The sequence below is a fragment of the Cryptotermes secundus genome, unplaced genomic scaffold, assembly GCF_002891405.2.
Source record: "Cryptotermes secundus unplaced genomic scaffold, Csec_1.0 scaffold5, whole genome shotgun sequence".
Lineage (NCBI taxonomy): Eukaryota > Metazoa > Arthropoda > Insecta > Blattodea > Kalotermitidae > Cryptotermes > Cryptotermes secundus.
Genome location: NW_019724742.1, coordinates 4,276,871 through 4,296,034, shown reverse-complemented (window position 1 = coordinate 4,296,034; position 19,164 = coordinate 4,276,871). Strand labels below are relative to the sequence as shown.

The 19,164-nt window shown below is 40.0% G+C and overlaps 1 protein-coding gene across 4 annotated transcripts in view; it reads right to left on the bottom strand.

Moving 5' to 3' along the window:
* LOC111862693 (exportin-1) overlaps positions 1-19,164 on the bottom strand; it is a 49,512-nt gene that overhangs the window by 3,672 nt on the left and 26,676 nt on the right. For all 4 annotated transcript variants that reach the window (XM_023848285.2, XM_023848284.2, XM_023848287.2 and 1 more), the window contains exons 12-20: positions 18,406-18,640; positions 16,133-16,296; positions 11,262-11,396; positions 10,155-10,259; positions 8,353-8,538; positions 6,592-6,840; positions 4,141-4,266; positions 3,319-3,445; positions 511-761 (exon numbers count right to left, since the gene is read on the bottom strand). In XM_023848285.2, the coding sequence (XP_023704053.1) occupies positions 511-761; positions 3,319-3,445; positions 4,141-4,266; positions 6,592-6,840; positions 8,353-8,538; positions 10,155-10,259; positions 11,262-11,396; positions 16,133-16,296; positions 18,406-18,640 (1,578 nt within the window). The remainder of the gene's footprint in view (positions 1-510; positions 762-3,318; positions 3,446-4,140; positions 4,267-6,591; positions 6,841-8,352; positions 8,539-10,154; positions 10,260-11,261; positions 11,397-16,132; positions 16,297-18,405; positions 18,641-19,164) is intronic.

The following is a 19,164-nucleotide window of genomic DNA, read 5'->3' as shown; positions in this document are numbered from 1 at the left end:
TTATAAAACCACCATTTAAGATCATTTTAGTGAAAGTTTCATCCTTCAAGGCGTACCATTCACTGCTGAAATACTAAACAACCTGCTTCCATGGCCGAGATACAGGGCGCCCATATTATAAGGTAAGGTTATAAAACCACCATTTAAGATCATTTTAGTGAAAGTTTCATGTTCCTATCTCATAGAATTTAAGAACAATGATGAATAAATAATTTTCGAGCAAAATTTAAATGGCCGGCTGAATATATTACCGCAGGAGCCGCGGCCGCGGAATTTAAATGACCACGTCAAAGGGTTAAGTGCGGGTCACTTAAGTTTGGACCTCACTGTAGCACAAAATACTCAAGACATGGTATGGCTGTTTAGGAGCAGCAGCCAACCAGGTCTCAGAAATAAAGTCAGCTGAAAACAGGTTAGTTGGTAGCTACCATCCACAACATGTGCAAGCCAGAACATGGTGGGAAGAAACAAACCCACTTTACTGAACAATACATGACATAAAAGTCCTACCCTGATCTGAACAAGGAAGTCACGTAAATGTTCCTTGAAGGCAGGGATGTCTTGATCAAGGTTGAAGAGTCCCTGGACTGTAATCTTGATCTGGTTGTCAGTGAGATGTGGGAATGCTGTCCGCAGAAGACTTGCCACAAACTCTTGGACGTACAATGTGTTGTCATGGGCTGGACCCAAGGGCACAGTAATACGCCCCAACTCCACCAGACTAAACATGTACGCCAGGATCGTAGCATGCATCGTCAAACCTAATGAAACCAATTAGAATTAAAATGACTACATTACAAACAAGGTTTAAATCTAGGAACTTTGAAAGTATGTAACGAAAACAGCTCTTTGTATTAAAGTTGGTTCCAGCCAGGAAACATTTCATTTATACTGTCTTCTTCATCATCTGGTTCACTAATTGGCAACAACACTGCTAATCAGACATAAATTTTGAGGGCATTTTGGATCCTAACTGGGTTTCTCTAACGTTATGATTTTGGTCCCTTCCAAGGCTTTGGAAAATGGGACAGTGAGAGGCAGTGATTAAATAAATATGTGAAGTGTACCAATGGCTTTCTTGGAAGATGCCTGAGGCATTCATTTGGAATACCATCAATTGCACATGCATTTCTCAATTTCAAGGAATGAATCAGTTTTCATTAGTCACATGGTTTTATTCCCTTGGGGGGGGGGGGTTGTCTACAGCTTCAAGAAGAGCTTGAACACAAGTTGTATTTTCCAAGCAGTCAGCAATTGCATTGGCTTTCTCGGATGGATGAAAATGAAGGCCTGAAGGACCATGAAGAGCAGTAGGTGTCCTTGGTCCACTACTCTTTAGGAGGGATTTCACAATTGGCGACACAGCATGAGGTGTGACTTCAGAGGTACCTATTTTTGTTTCCCACCCATCAAGTGCCTCTTTATGGGTCATTTGTCTGATTGATTTCATGAGCCATTAACTGCAGTTTTCCACAGTGGACCACTGGTTTCCTGCCACAATTTTCTACCCTCCGCTTATGTTTTAACAGCCAATCTCGACTAGGAAGACCACTGTTTATGTCTGAAAATGTAACTTTACTGGTCAACAGCCAATATACTGAAGTGACAGAGGCTGCAAAATTGTGCACTGCTTTACCGGCATTAACCCCCAAGTGAATTTTGATTCTGGGTTGTATTAATTCTGCGGCGATGTTTTGAAACTGATTCCAATCTGTGAATTTCTCAATAGGTTCCGAAATATTCCCAATTTTGACACGATCCAATATTGGAATATTACTGGTACGTGATCTGAGTCCAGAATATTGGAGACAATAACATCTGACACTCCTGATATTTTGGTGGACCACAGCATCTAGCATGTCACCACTGCAGCACTGTGGTGCTGACATAGAGAATTTGCTCAAATCGAGTAGGGCCACGAGTTCCTTGACTGAAGGGTTTGAAACTGCACTATGCCAAATGACTAATTATCTATCTTAGCTCTCCTTAAATAACAGTGGCATGGACTGCAAAGAAAATAACCTTTCTAACCTCTCCAACTGCTACTATGGCCATTGCCTAGCAATGAGATGGGCACTGTTATATTTTTACCCAGCTGTTACCTAGCAACAGACAATGAATGATTAGGCAATTGTGTCACAGTATTAATGATAGGATGATTAACATATGTGGGGCAGTTGAACTGAGAATTGCCAGGAGAAACTGAAGTACTCAAAGAAAACCTGTCCCAGTGCCACCCTATCAAAAAACTCCACCTGACTTGTTATAGAACCTGGGCCATCACAGTGGGAAGCTGTGACTGACTTGTGACAGGTAATGGCAGCTGCTACTTGGTATGTGTCCACCCACAGAAGTTTTCCACTTTATTTTCACTGCCCGCATAAGGGGTAAACCTGATTACTGGAATGTGAAGAGTGAAGTGACATCTCAGTTATAAAACTCTGGATCCACAGTACTAGTAACTGGGCTGTCTTCACATTCAGTGAGGACTTAGGAGCCGACAAGTACATGGTAAGGTAAAAAAAGGTAAAGTTGTCCCTGTACTTAATTAATTAAGTGCCACATCATGACGACATATGCAGAGTGCAGTTATAGCTCCACCTTTCTTGACCTCAGTATCAGACGGAGGTGAGCTATCAGCTTTATCCCCCGGCTGTTTCACTTCAGGGGGAAAAGGGCCAGCACCCACAGGGTGGGACGCTGGGTGGACCCAGAGCAAATCTGGATGCTGTAGAGCAGCCCTGTCCAACGCGGCGCCCGTGGTATATTTTTCTGGTGCCCTTGGTAACCACATATAATTGAACCGATTTTTAATATTAATTCAAATTGTAAGACAAGAGACATTTTTGAACGTCTGAGTACTGTTAAATATTTTCGAAAAATTGTATTATTATTATTTGTAGTAGTAGTAGTGTGTGGTGGCGCCCGCACCTCCATAGGCATCAGTGAATTGTGCCCGAGTACATAAGAACGTTTGACAGCACTGCTGTAGAGAATAGAAAAATCCCTGACCCTGCTGGTAATTGAATCCCAGCCATCCAAGCCATAGCCTGATGCTATACTCAGCTATCTTAGCTTGACAAATAAATGGAATCTGGGACTCTCACAGCTGTAACTATGATTATCATCTTCTAGGGTGACACCATGTAGTCCTGTAGATGTTTACCAATGTGCTGCTTCCATCTTCAGGGTGCAATGAGGAAGCCAAGTGTGGAAAAGGTGGTCTGGATATATAGAGATGGGAACCATGATGAGCAAGAAAGAAACTGGAGTAAGATAGGTGAAACTGCACAGCATCACATCCCAGGTTTCCCTTACCAGCTGTGTGTGATGTATCAGTGACCACAGAGAAGATATGCTGCAAAATATCAGTGAAGTAAGTCTGATAGAAACTCTGGGCAGCTTGGTCATGTTGCTCCACATTCTGCAAGAGCTGATACAGGATCTGTAAAAGCAGTCATCACCCATTGGGAAAATAAACAGCCAACACTTGCTACTGTTACATTTATGTTCATTATCGCTTTAACATACATCTCAAACAGAGTAAAGAACCGTCTATTTCTCCACAAGATCATCAACTCGAGCGGGATCCAGTGTTTGCTTACTTCAGGTGTTGCAGTCCTGTGCAATAGCAATGTCCATTCTCTGCAGCCTCGTGGCCGAGGAGCTCTGCAGGACTGTCTTGCAGCTTCCCCACTATTCAGCCTGGATTTGTGCCAAACAATTCAATTTTCTGTGGGCCTCTGAAGAAGCATTTCAAACGAGAACACTTCTGACATAATGATGACATGAAAGCCAAGGTGGCCAGATACGTGCAAACACTGAACCCTCACCCCTTCTCCACAGCACCTGAACACCTGGTGTAGTACTGGGACACATCAGTGGCCATGGTATTATATGAAGTCTATTATTCCTGGTTGCTTTGGATATGTATGTTGAATAAACACAACACCGGATGGAACTTCTTAAACTAAATGTAAGTCATTTACTAACTTCAAACTTTTGCTAAACATTTGCAACTAATAGAATGTTTACATTTTTTGGCTTTGGTTGGGAGCAGAAGCAATATTCCCTAAATATACAACATCACTAGATCAAAATTTTGCAGCATTAATAAAATATTGCAACAAAAGTACCAACCTGTAAACCTGTATCTGCTACATTCCTCATTGTATGTTTGAAGGCCCAGATAATGGAATCCAACACCAGCTTGAACTGAGCTGGTGGAATACTTAGGAATGCTGGAAAGCAATGGTTATTCACAGCCTGCAAACAGAATAACATCCACATTTCTTCCAGTCTACACCATACACCTCTGCTATCTTTTACAAATAATCTGAACTATGTTGGTCTGCATCTGCTACAGTGTTATTTACATAAATAAGGATCTGCCTCTACCATCTCTATGCAGCAGTCTGCAGCTTTCATTATCATATTCATGAATCATAAGAGACTCAAAACTTTTGGTATGACTCCATATTGTTCGGTAAATGGGTAGCCAAGTTTCAGAGGGACATACTGCATCTATGAAGGGTGTCTGACAATGGAGACGGAAGCAAATGACAAACTACATTTTGTGACTTCCCAGAAACACAGGAATCTGAAAATAGGTTATGATCCCTCAAGGAAACTGGAAGCCAGTTTTAGGGACAGCAATAATAAATCAAAATATGCGACTACTCCTGCAGCAACCACTAAAAAATGTTTTAGGTTGAGGCACTATGCTACAAGCCAGGAGGTCGCAGGTTCAAGTCCCGATGAGGTCATTGGATATTTTACAATTGACCTAATCCTTCTGGCCGCAATACGGCCCTGGGGTCGACTCAGCCTCTAACAGAACAGCAGGATTTAATTAAATAATTTTCCTGGGGAGTAAAGTGTGGCCAGTGCGTAAGGCCGACAACCTTACCGCCATCTGTGAGCCGAGCGTATAGATAATGTGGGACCCTCGTCTCACAACCCTATGGGCCTTCACAGCCTGTTACAGGGATAGCTTTACGTATTTTCCTTACTTATGGTTTAAAGCAGAATGGCAAACAAACCAGAGGTTCACTACTAAGCAATAATGACATAATCATAGTCAAATATGAAGAAAAATATGGATCCATATGGAACAGAATTCAGCATCTAAGAACACAGAAATACACCTGACGATGACCCAACAGGGAACAAAACATGTCGTGAACAACATTAATGTAAATAATCTTTGTTATTACTTTTACCTGAATTGTTGTATTGACCGATACAAATATACTGTTTTCATACTTTTGCCCTTACATGCCATCTAGATGTGAAATACTGAACCTACTAAGGCTCCACAATATCTAGGCAAGAGACATCCATAACACAAAACTGTATCTGTCCATTACGCATATGTGAGACTGACATTTTCAGTTAGTGACAAGGTCAAAATGAGAAACTGGCAAAATTTTGATAAACAAACAAACAAACATTTCCTCTATTAAATCAATTTTTTCACTGTCATAACTGTTTATAACACCATACTCCTTTTGTTATTGCACAGAACCCTCTACACAAAAAAATTTAAATTATCTCCTTCACCATGGGGAGAAAGACGACAGCCACCCACATTCACTGTTGACAAGATGATTACGATTCTGATGGATGAATTTATGAAAGAGTTTAGAGCAACAGCATCTACCTGAAAATTCTTGGAGTCTGATACTGAATAATCAATATTCAAATCAAGATCGGGATACTTTTTTCTAAATTAATCTAAACTAATTAGTTTCCCATTCCTGACATATACTTTACAAATGTATTGAAACCTGATATGCATAAATATGCAGTTTCTATGCTGGCTGCTTGAGAGAAACTTGCAGCGGACATTAAATGGTGATCATCCATTAACACAAGCATAATTTGTTACAACTGACGAGGTCATTCAGCAATTCCGATTTAAATTAGCTCTTCTTACGAGGACTTGAGCATAGTTTTAAGATTAGATTATGGTTCCCACAAAGCTACTATCAAAAGTTTCATGGTTTGATACAACAGAATTCTGACATAACAACCACAGCTAATATCAGGAACTTCCATTTTAACAAGTACTCCCTCATGCAACAATTTCTTTTAAACATAGTAAAATTCTTTGATTTTAATGACAGTATCTTCTTCAAAATGTCTGCTGTAAGAAGTGGTTTTCTTTCATTTCTAGATCTGTGGAAACATACTGTACACGGGGAATCTGAGAGATTCTAAAGAGTTCTGATGATTGGTCCACTGATTGAGGTTAGTTCATTCCAAAGGACCAACCATAGCAGGTGACTCCAACTCCCTCATGCAAGGATGGAAACAGACCCAGTTTCCAAAACGCAGCATTCTTTAGAACAGCAGGCAATGGAAAAAGCCCAGAAACCCAGTAATCCTGATGAGGAATATGGTACAACAGAGAATTTCTATTCTTCATTTGCCAAATGAGCACTGTGGCAACACAGCATTCCTGGATGCTTTTAACATATAAGGAGGCCAACACTGGAAAAGTCTGAATAAACCTTGAAAATGTAACTGAGATTCACAGTTAACAAAATAAAAACTCAATGCACAGATGTCACTGTATTCATTAGTTACCTGCAAAAGCAGAAAAAAATTTGTTCTATGTTCAGGATATTCTTCAAAATCCTTATTTATCATTTCCAGTGTGCATTCGAAGACAGCATCAAAGATTTTGGGCACTTCACTTGTGATGTGACTTCCCAATTTATTAACAATGGTCCCCATAGCACTTAAAACCTCTGGTTCTCGAGCTGAAGGCACACTAGTCCGTTGATAATCTATCAGTACTGCATCCAACAATGGAGGGATGAAACTTTCCAAAACCTGGAACAACAAAATAAAGTAGTGAATATTCATAATAACCATGACATGAAGAGTTCTATCCTCTGGGTGTAATGCTGTGTGGTCTGGCAAAAGTCAACCAACATTTCAAAAGAACATATCTTACCGTGTCTTCAGCATCAGCTGGCTTTCAGCAGACTACACACTGTTATATTCCACAAGACTGAGCATTCATAGTCACTGCTGCGAGGACATCAAATCCAACACAGTCATGGTATGCATGCACACCATCACACACCACAAACATGTGACTGCGCGCATACATTAACAATACTACCTAATGATCTGGTAGAAGAGATGGAATGAAGGCAGATCAAACAAAGCACAGGAAGGATAATGAAAATCTAAAATTTAATCAAAGTCATTAACTGGCAGTGGAAATTGCTAACACAGGAGGTCAATACCAAAATCAAGTTGCAGACACAAGGTTACCTAAAGATTATAAGGACTTTCTACATGAAAGCCTGTCAGTATCACTGAAGTTCATATAGGTCACACTTTTTCTTTTCCAAAGTTTCAGTACAAAAAATATGGGTATGGTCAATATATAAGCCTGTCTTCCTTGTTCACAGAATACTTCAAACACACTGTAATGGTGACAGAAATAATTTGGCCCTATAACAAAAACATCAGAGTGATAAACGGTTTCAGTGTCGTTAATTCATTAACATCTTGAGGTTGAGAACAGGACACGCAGCACAACACACAACATGAGAGAGCTTAACCCACTAACTCAAACACATGCGCACAATGAGAGGACTTGTATATTAAGAACATAAGCAACCATGGAAGGCAGCAATTTCCTCACCCAGTAATTTGAATACCTGATGATGACCGTATTGGTCGAAACATGTAGTGATGGATTTTTATAGAACTTTTAATAAACGTTATAAAACACAGAGCTGCATGTGAAACTACAAGAAAGTAATAAACTCTTAATAATAAACAGTTACAATAACTATATCTTAACTGTGATCTGACTGGTTCTGTTTCTGCCTGAAACTTAGATAGACGTATCCTCTTTATCATAAATTTCAGCACAGAAATTTATACATCACAGAAATTAAAACGCTCTTCACTCACGTCAATGTCCATAAATTTCTTTCACCTAATATAATTAAATTGACAATGGGTAAAAATATGCTTGCTAAAACAAATTCCTTGTTCTACACCATACCCGATCCCTGACTTTTGTCCTGCGTGAGCATGAGTGTATGTATGAATAAACATATTTTATTTGGGTCCTCTCACATCCCACTCATCATAAATATCACAGTTATATCTATGGTCAAAGAAAAATGTCACATGCATCTCACCAAAACAACTCAATTTTTTCAACCCTTGAATTCAATTAAAAAATGAAGGTTCTTATGGCTCTATTATGAAAAGTACAAATCCTGTTTCATGCTTATGCTACTGTCCTTGAAACATCATTCTAAAATATTTTAAAACATTCATCCACATATGGAATATATAATGCCTGTTTAAACTCACCATGGCATGGTCATTTGACCTGCTGACCCAGTCAGATATGAGCTTAAGTGTTTCCTTTTTTACAACACGCATACTCTTGATTAGTGGCTGCTTCATGACACCCTCACCATTCACTGCAATTGCCGCAATGATGTTCTCACTCATAACTTTGTACACGTTCAGCATGTCCAGATAGATTCGACCCAACTACAACAAAAACAAAGTACAATGGAGCAGAGGGGGTATGCTGTAGCGTAACTGGTTGAGGCACTATTCTACAAGCCAGATTATCATGGGATAAATTCCTGATGAGATCACTGGATTTTTTAATTGACCTAATCGCTCCAGCCATACTATGGTCCTGGGCTAGACTGGGCCTCTAATAGAAATGAGTACAAGGAATTTTCCTGGGGATAAAGGGCAGCTGGTGTGTAAGGCTGACAACCTCACTGCCATCTGTGAGACGAGTGTCTAGAAAAGGTGGGAGCCTTGACATCTCACAGCCCTATGGGCCTCCATGGCCTGTTACAGGGACAGCTTCACCTTACTTTACAACTGTACACAGAAATGATAGGATGTTCCATTATACATTTACTCTCTGATGTAGGAATTGTAAGGTACTCTACCAGACTCTTCCTCCAACCTCTTCTAGTTTCGACAACATTGAAAAGTACAGGTTTTTGGAAACAGTTCAGATATATGCACATGATGAATGGCGTGTTTAGAGGTATGACAGCATACCTCATTATTTGCGACTATCCAAAAGCAAAAAATTTTCCTTGCGTGAGTCTAGTGTACAAATATCACTTATTAAGTTGGTACAGCACTCCTGTCATAATATACTGACTTCACAAGTCCAATGCTGTCAAGGTATGCCAAAATACTTACCAAGCAAATAAACACAGGGCGTCCCAGGAGGAGAGGTCAATATTCTTGGAGGTCATAGTACCAGTCATTCTAAGCAAAGAAGTGTATATGTACATGTGTCCTATGCCGAACGGTTTCCGAGATAGAGCTATTTCACTGTACAGTTCCAGAACTGTTGATAAGAAAGAGATATTATGTACTGTTTCTAATACCGGTATTCATTGTTCAACTGACAAATCTGGTACAGTTTACCTAGTATAATACATTTCAGAATATTCCACCGTCAACATCAATGCACTTTGCAACTCGTGTGAGGACATGGCGTGTTGCTCGTTTGTACAGTGAAATAGCTCTGCATTAGAAACCATTCAGAATGTACATATACAATCTTTTGCTTAGAATGACTAATATAGACAGTGTCACGTAACTCCGAACAAAGCCCCACATTCCTAGTCAAATCCCGCGCATAGCTTGTGGTGGGAGGAGTTTCTTAACACTCGTTCTTCCACTTTCACTGACCCCTCATGTTTCATTGACACTACCCTATTCTCTTTTCGAAGAATATATTACAATAACACAAATATATTTTCACTCGTCATGCAAAGAAAAATACATGTAATGTGTATTCCTAGCTTATTCTTTGAAAATTAAAATATAATAGTCGTATGTAATGAAGAAAAGAATTCAGCCATTCGTCATGGAAGCACATGTAGAAACTGACGTTTTTAAACAGATAATAGAAAAACCGTAAGTATAACCTGCTTCGAGGGTGCCTTACAAACAACTGGCCGCCTGCCACTCCTCACACCCTCGAACCCACCTTTTGTCTGAAATTTGTCTTCTGCGCATGCAAGGTTACTCTTGGCCTTGTTCAAAGTTACGTGACACTTGCTATACTATGACTTCCCAGAATACTAACCTTTCCTCTGGGACACGTGTATAAATCATTTACTGACCTGCAAAACGTAAGGATGACCAAGAGCTTTACACGCACGCACATTCGTCTTCAATATACTAGCTAGCTGTTTCACGGCATCCTGGTCTTTCAGCACATCCACATTCTGTAACAGAACAACAGCTCCATGAAGATGCGAGTCCACTGGGGCACCCAAAACATGAAGGTTGTATCTGTTTCACTGTAAAATTTGGGAAGTTGCAGATGGCTGGCTGTGGTCACTTACAACCCCAGTTACTTCTCTACCCTTGCTGATGAGGAATCTGCTGCCGCCCTTAGCCATGAGGTGGGCTCAATGGCAGCAGCTGCAGCCTATCAAGGTAGTACCTCACTGTCTGCCTGGAGGGACTACGGAAAATCAAAAATAAAATACCCTGGCAGTATAATAGATGTCTCAGTGAGATTAAAAACAAGTAACGTAAAAAGCAAAAGTTTTCCTTGTGCTAATCAAGCACTACACCATGAAGGTGTATGGGGGAGTGGTTGTTTAGGCCACATTTTCCATGACCTTGGCACCAGTTGGAGGCAAGTAGTCAGCTTCATGCCCCCGTCACTTTATTCCCAGGGAAAGAGGCCCCAGTACCCTTTGGATAGGATATTGGATGGGCCCCAGAGCTGGTCTGGACAATGTGGAGAAGAGAAAATTCTTGGTACTACTGGGACTCGAACTCAAACCCCTAAGTCGTCAAGCCCATAGTCAGTCGCTATACCATGTTATCCTGGCTCCTGAGATTCAAACCAAGCATCTCCAAAATACAAATCTAGTATGGTGAAACGAAAGAAGATGCCACCTTTGTGAGTCAACCATGTGCCAGAACTGGCCACAACTCTACATCACTATGAAAAGTATGCATCTGACCACCTCATCCTTCCAGTCTGTGTGACTCAAGCATTCCCCCTAGCCTTACCCTTCTGCTCAGGCTTGCGATGTTCACACCAGACGGTCACTGCCTAGATTCTGTTTGCCTCCTGTTCTAAAAACTGGGTTACTGCTGCACCCCGGGTAGAAGCAGCCAGTCTGCATGATACCTATCAAGGTGCTTTACTAGTTTCCTGTAAGGCGTGGCTTTACACCTTTGATATGGTAGGCAACAAGCAACTTTCTTACCTTTGATGCTTGACTGATGACATCATCCCACACCTGATTGGGTAGCATCATGTATTTCTCAATGAGATGCTCTTGTATAACTTGATCCACTTGTGCACTGATCATATACCCCACTGCTTCATAAAAAGTATGAACCTAGTATCAACACAAACACAAGTTACATTAATGAAGTTTAAATTTAAAAACTATAAACACACAAATATGTCCTATGAGACACCAGGTTCTCACAGCAGTGAATGTTAAGAAAATGAAAAGAAACCATCACAGATATTTCGACATACTACCCTAACATTTGCCTGGATAAACTACAATAATACAGAAAAAAGATCTGTCAGGGTAACTGGGGTCTCAGCCGGAATTCCAACCTAACACCTTCTGAACACATACAGAAGCATCACCGCTTCAGACAACTCACTTGGTAGAGTTGGGTAAATAGATACCAATGTTTCTTAGGAAGCTGCTGCCACCAATCTTACTTCCATGAAGACAATCTGAATAAATAAACAAAATATTGTATTGCATTCATATATCTTTTGTACACATATAATTCCATCTGAAATGCAACTTATGATCTAGTGACCCCTCTTCCTCACTACATGTTTCAGCTGCACATGACCATCATCTGGTCTTGTCTATCTTGCTTAACACTCTGCGGACCGTGCATCCTTTTAAAGGTTTTTTGCTTTTAAACATGGCGGACCGGACGCCTGTTAACTGGTTTTTAGAATACAATAAGTTGCAACACACTATACATCTCTCTGGCGCCACCCAAATGAATGACTACTGCGTAATATTACTCCGGAATGTTTGCCTAGTAGGTAGTAACTTGACCTCGCTGTTTTGGTTCCCCCTCCAAAGGAAAATAATCTTTGACCCTTCAAGCTGTTATGTACCAGGCAGGATGTTAGTGCAATATGAATCAAGGACAGAAGCGGTTGAAGACGAAGCGATATCTCGGAGAAAAAGAAATATCTTACTCGTTCTCCGATGGGCTACTTGACGTGCCTTGTGAGAGTGTAGTGAAACTGAGACGGTGGCAGTGACAGGGGTCAACAAACAAGTGTAGCCACAGACAATAAAAGTGAAAGTAGCTCCGATGAAAGTGCAGGTAGTAAAATTGTGGGTACAGCCACATGGGGAAAAGTAGACAAAACGCCTACTTTGGGACACTTTACTGGAAATCCAGGGGTGAAACAAATTCCATCGGACACGATGCAAGTGTCTGAAGTAGCAGAACTGGTTTTTGGAGATAGAGATACTCGTGTTGTGCATATGATTTCCACAATTCACAATTTGAGCATGGTTCATGTTCAAAGGAGACATGGACAAGTAAAGAAGCCTATTTGTATTTCTGAGTATAATATGTTCATGAAGGGAGTTGATAGAGCCGATCAATACTTGGCCTATTATTCTCTTCCTAGATAAACAATAAAGTGGACAAAGAAAGTTGCCTTGTGACTTATAAATTGTGCCATTTTCAATTCATTTTTGGTTTACAAAAATCTAAACCCCAATTCAAAATTGAAATACAAAGCATTTCTGTTGAATGTGGCAAAGGCCTGGGCTACAGACCAGATGATGGCAGCAGAACGAGAGTCAAACAAAGACTTAGTGGGACCGGGACCCTCAACTCCCACCCCTCTCAGGCCTCATGTGGACCCCCCTGGGCGACTCTTGGGTGATATTCGGAAATATACCCTCGTGAAAATTGTGAAGAGTGAACATGCCAAGGGGAAGCAGCCTTCTAGGCGATGCTGTGTTTGCACAGTACACAACAAAAGGAGTATGACTGTCTACATGTGCAAGTTCTGTGTAATGTCACTTCACAAAGGGGCTTGTTTCCAGAAATATCACACTCTCAAGCACTTCTAGGAGCATTGGTAAGTGTTTTCCAAAAATTTTAGTTCATAAAATTAATTATGAGATTTTATATTAATTTTTAAAGTGAACAGTGCACAAGTTAGGGTAGTAGGTTTAAAAATGCCAGTCCCCAGGGTGACTGTCCTTCAATGTAGTCACCAGCATTGTGTACAACCTGTTGCCAGGGATGTGGAAGTTGTAGGATACCTTTAGCAGCGCCTGTTGTGTTGATAGTTTAAATGGAGCGGTCTACTGCCTGAAGAATCTCTGGAACAGTTCTGAAGTGAATGCCACAATGTGGTTCCTTTTTCTTAGGAGTCAAGTCGAAGTCACAAGGGCTTAAGTCCAGGGAGTATGGAGGATGGTACAGCACTTCCCAGCCCCATCAATCGAACAAATCAGCCACAGCTTGCCATTTCAGCATTTCCGTCAAATCATGGAGAATCCATCGTGATGCAATTTTTCTCATGCCCAGGCATTCTTTCAGATTGTGAAGCACAGTCGTATACGCTAATCCTGTCCCTTGGGCCAGCTCATGAATCCTATGGTGTCGATCACTCTCCAGTAATGCGGAAAGAGCATACGCTTCTTCCTCTCTGACACTAGGACGACCTGGTCGACACATGTCTGCCACATTTTGGTGTCCCTTGTTGAAGGCTTTTATCCACCTTGCCACTGTTCTGTAAGGCAATGCAGATTCCCTGCAAGCCTCTTAAAGACCTTGATGACACTGTCGTATTGTAGGGCCTCTGGCACATTCAATCTTTATCCAACTTTGTTGTTCCTGTTTCAAAAACATTGCGACAACGCTACATTAGACCGCCAGCTAACAGGAGGCTCTGTTCTTCTCATCACTGCGCATGCGCATGATGTGGGAAGGAAGAGTCCATTTCTCTGAGGTAAGGTAGGTATGTAACTAACGTGTGATATAAGCAACATTATTTGGTTCCTTTGCATGGCCTCTCTACAACAGTGTTGCCACTATTAAAGTTCCAACCATGGTAGATGAGTTGCATTTAAGGTGGAAATATATGTGTACAAAATAAATAAAAATAAATAAGTTACCCCATTGACTTGCATAACTTACACACTTCTTTAGGCAAAGAAAATTGTGTACAGAAATTTGGTGTATAAAATAAGCAAATACTACTTTTCAGAGTATAATTTTACATGTTAAAGAGAGCTGATTATAGGTGAATGCAATGTGGCAATACAGTATCATCATTTGTGCCTACAAAATTCATTAGACTGTTCCTTAATTAACACTGACAATAAAATGCTCCATGCCAAAATATTGAGCAAAGCATAATTTCTGGTAGAAAATGTTATTAAAGTCGGGTGCAATGTGGCAACATGGAACGGATATTCGTGTCTATGAACTCTACCATGTGCATCTTGGTATTTCAAGCAACCATGTAGTCCACTGAAAGTCAACTGATGTTTCGGAGGAATATGTTGCCTCCACCTTCAGTGTCAGAGTGCAAGCAAGCTCTGATTTATACCTCCATCATGCTGGCTTACTCTTCAACCCTGGAGATGGGGCCAAGCTCCTTGAAAATATCAGTAAACTTTCAATGGATTTCAGTGTTATATCCCAGAGGACAGACCCCTTCACAACCACCACTATGAGAACCTCAAATCCTACAACATAATTAAGTTCTCATGCTGTTGTCATAATGTATTTAATTTAAACCACATTTTTCACAAAAAAACTATGCACTGGTCAAAATTTATCAAAAGTAAAATTATGTTCAATTTTTTCAAACTTCTTACCTAAAAGTGAGTAAATACAATATAATGCGAACAAAGAAATCAATTATATTACATACTCCTCATCTCCTATACGGTTTTCTGCATAAACTATCTCAAGTCCCAGCATCATTATAAACTTCAACGTTATTAAAGTCTTTCTCTATTTGTACACATGTAGTTTACATTTATATACAGATCTAACAGAATCAAAAGTTTGAAATTACATCAAAACTGAACTGGGTATTAATCTACAATAAACTACAACATTCATTCAGTAGAATATGTAGTGTTTTACACTCAGTATTAATGCATGTAATAACCATGAGCTACACATTTTCAATCTTCTTGCAAATGGTAGAAATAAAAAAAACATGGTTGAGAACACTAATCTGTAACTTTTCAAACACAGAGGCACAGAAATTATCAGCAAAAGTTATATAACAAAAACCCTTAACATCAATGCAAATTGGGAGCATCAAACACAAATACTGAACCTCTTTCTCTGTGCCCATGAATATGCAAGGACAAGAGATATGGCTATTTTTGAATGTGGCAGTTTTGCAGCAATGACTGGGTAGTCTTACAACTGCTGCTTGCTCAATTTGAGCACAATTAGCAATGGCATGTCTGAAAGGCCAGTAGGAAGTCAAATGGCTAGCAGGAGGGCCAAAAGAAGACATATTACATTGTGCATATACACGAAAGTGTAGTTACTTGTGAAACTGAAGACTGATGCTTTCATAAAAATGAAGTGAAGTGTGTGTGGGGTATGCACGACCTGAACCTGAAATCAGGAAAACATTCCTAAGCTATGTTCCCATGCTTCCTTGATCAGAGGTCTGATACCTTTAGTATGGAAATTAAACCTCTGCATTCCACAAGCCAATCAGATTTGTTTGACGTATCATGTGAAAACTGCCGCTTGATGTCATCACTTAGCACAGGATTTCTTTCAACAGAAACATCAAGTGATATACACCAATGTTCAGAGAACAGAGTAGGCTTTCATGCTATCCACATTCACGGTCTCTTCACTATAATTTGCAGAAGTACTTCATATTTTTGTGCTCATCCGCAAATGCCCCCAAAGAGGCCTTGGCATTTGTAATAAGAATGTCTACACTGGGGCTTGGCAGTCAATGAATGAAGGAATTTCAGCAAACTACATATTATTCTCACAAACAATTTCTGCTGAAAGTATCGTCTGTTGCCACAAAAATAATATTGATACTGAAAATAAATATATAAAGACCCATTACCTGTTGTGCCTGCAGATCACAGATGATCGTACTGATCGTTGTTAGAATTTCCTCAATAAATGGCATCACCTCTCCAACCTGAACTGTCACAAAATGTCTCCGGCACTTCAGCGCTATTTTGATAAATGTATCACATGCCATGTCTTGAACACCATCATGAGTTTCTAAAATGAAAGTACATCAAAACACTAATTAACTACTTGAACTTAACAGGGTAAACTTCATACATAGCTTGATCATGAAGGTCATGAGCATTTATAAGGGATTAGAAAGTCCGAATGTATTACTCGGAGAAATTTTCAAGGACTTCCAGAGCAGACTCCACTTGGAATCAGTTACAATGAGAAAGATACAAATGTGGCGCTGACGAAAGCTTTCAAAGTAAGGTGTCCTATGGCTGAGTTAAGAGGTCCTACATCCAAGAACAAAAAGATTGGCAATACAGTTGAAGTGTCTTATACTGAAACTCGCAAAAACATGAAAAATAATGCTATAATGAATACAACTTATAGGAAGTTAAAAACCAATTAATATATAAACTGTTAAAAAATTACACAGTGAATATTTACAGCTTTCACACTGTAACCATGAAAACTGGGAATATGTAACAGAATTAACAGATGTGCACATTATCCTGTCAAGTCTGAACTTGATACACAACAGAGCACAGTTATGCAAGTTTAATAACATTGAATACTTTTACCTCAAAAACTGTGAACACAATACTAAAAATCATCAAACTCTGTAACCAACAAACAAACAGGCAATCAGCATGCTTCATATGGCAGGCACATCCCCCCCCCCCACTTTTTATAATTGAGGAAATCTGCTAGAACTAAACGATCCAGCTACTTCCAGCTCTACTCAACTTTCTTTGTGCACCTTCTCACACTTGCTAATAGGATAGTTGGCTGTGCCACAGCTGAGGTGGTGAGCTGCCAGTTTTCCAAAACGACAGCATCAGTTACAACCCAGGTCAGGACATGTGGGATTTGTGGTGGACAAAGTGGCACTGGGGCAGGTTTATTCTGAGTATTTCAGTTTCCCCTTCCAATTGTCTTTCCACTGAATGCTCCACAATCACCCTCACCTATCATCCGGGGCTGGTACAATAGGCCAGTCAGTGGCCACAGTACGTAGTGGACTCAGTCCCGCTCCAACCCAACCCAAGAAACTAAACTAACAGGATATTTGTATATACCATGGCTGATAATGCACAGGGAAAACTTGTTCAATGCAAATTCTGAGACTTTTGATTCAACGTGTGAGAATGCTTACATAACTTGTGAAGATACAAATTTCGCAAGGAAGCAAAACTGCCAAATTCATGTTTACGGGGATCCAAATATTGGAATAAAGCGCTCATTATAGAAGAAATTATGAAAAAGCACTCTCATTAAAACTGAAGAACAATGTAATGCTTAACTGCGACATGATGCATAAAATCAGAATTCTGAAGCCAGGGAAGAATCGTGGAGGTGTCCTATGCTACACGGCAGGTCAAAATTATGCTTCCATGGCAAACATTTAACAGCCAGTACATGACAAAGCTAAACGAGGAGGGCAAGTGAGACCCAGAAGATGACCCACTGAGCACAGAAACATTAGGCAGAATCCATCTTCCTGAAGACCACACAAGTATATGAGCACATACGGCAGAGTGGAAAGACATGAAATGCGCTGTACTTATTTGCGGACTGTCAACAACAGTAGAAGGAATCCACCTACTCCAGTTACTGCAGGGGCTCAATCTGATGTCACTGTCAGATGCATTCGGGAGGGGAACACTTGAGACACCTGTTGTGATGTACATTCAGTCCACTAACAAGTCCCAGCCACATGAAGAAAACGTACTCAAAAGAAGCACTCTACAGTGACAACTGAAGAGTGAACAAAGGACACAACTTGCTTCCTTTAGCTATAAACAAGATGTGCTGCCATGTTATGTTATAAAACATCTCTTTTTGTCACAACACCACAGACATCTAAATACTAAGACATAACCCCTTAAGAGTGGAGAAGTGAAACAATGACATTAATTACATTTTCCACTCCAAGGAATATTCCTAAGAACCTCCTTAAGTACTGTAGTAGTTCTGAATCCCCCTATAACACACATACACGCACGCACAAATACACTATTCAACATCTGTGGAGGAAGAGGGATGAGACAGTTTGATGGAGTATTACTAACATGTTTTTTTCCTGCTCCATGGTGTTACTTTTCACTCACAGGTGAAAGGATAAATGGGTTTGTCGTAATATACACTCACCATGCATAAATTCAAATAATTTATTAACTACAGTCTTGAGGAACTTCCAGTGTGCTCGAAGAAACCTTGGGTACTGCCCCACAACATACATGATGTTGGATGCAATTATGGCTTTGTTGTCCTTTCCTTTCTTCTGTTCACAGAGGCCTAACAAGTCTTTGATAACAGTCACCAGGAACCTCTTCTCATCCTCCTCATACATGGCTCCTGATATGCTGCCAATGGCCCAGCAAAGCTATTCACAAACACAGCAGATATCATTTCCATTATTTTCAACATGCAAAAATACAAAGTCACTACAGAATGAAATGAAATTTTATGTAACATGTATCACTTCTTCGTTTTATTCCTATCTCAACATAACAACCATTAGAAGCTCATTCACATTTCACTGTGTATAACGAGTTTACTGGTCTTAACAGTATGTTAATATGCTACATGTTCTGGCTTATAAAGCCATCATCAGGCAGTACACAAACTACTGAACTGCGCTTTACATAATTCATACAATACAATATAATAACTATTACTATGCACCTGACTTTGCACTCAGTTAATACATTCATCTTTAATCTGAATTATTACAAAACTTTATAAAATGCATTAAAATTGGAAAGAAGGTTCTACATTCAATTGGATTCTTAAAGATGTACATAAATGTATATATTGTCATGTGTTGGGTATATCACGTGACAAATAACTTAACGCCGTCAAGGACATAGCGAATATTTATTGTGCTTCGCTTCTACACTCACACAC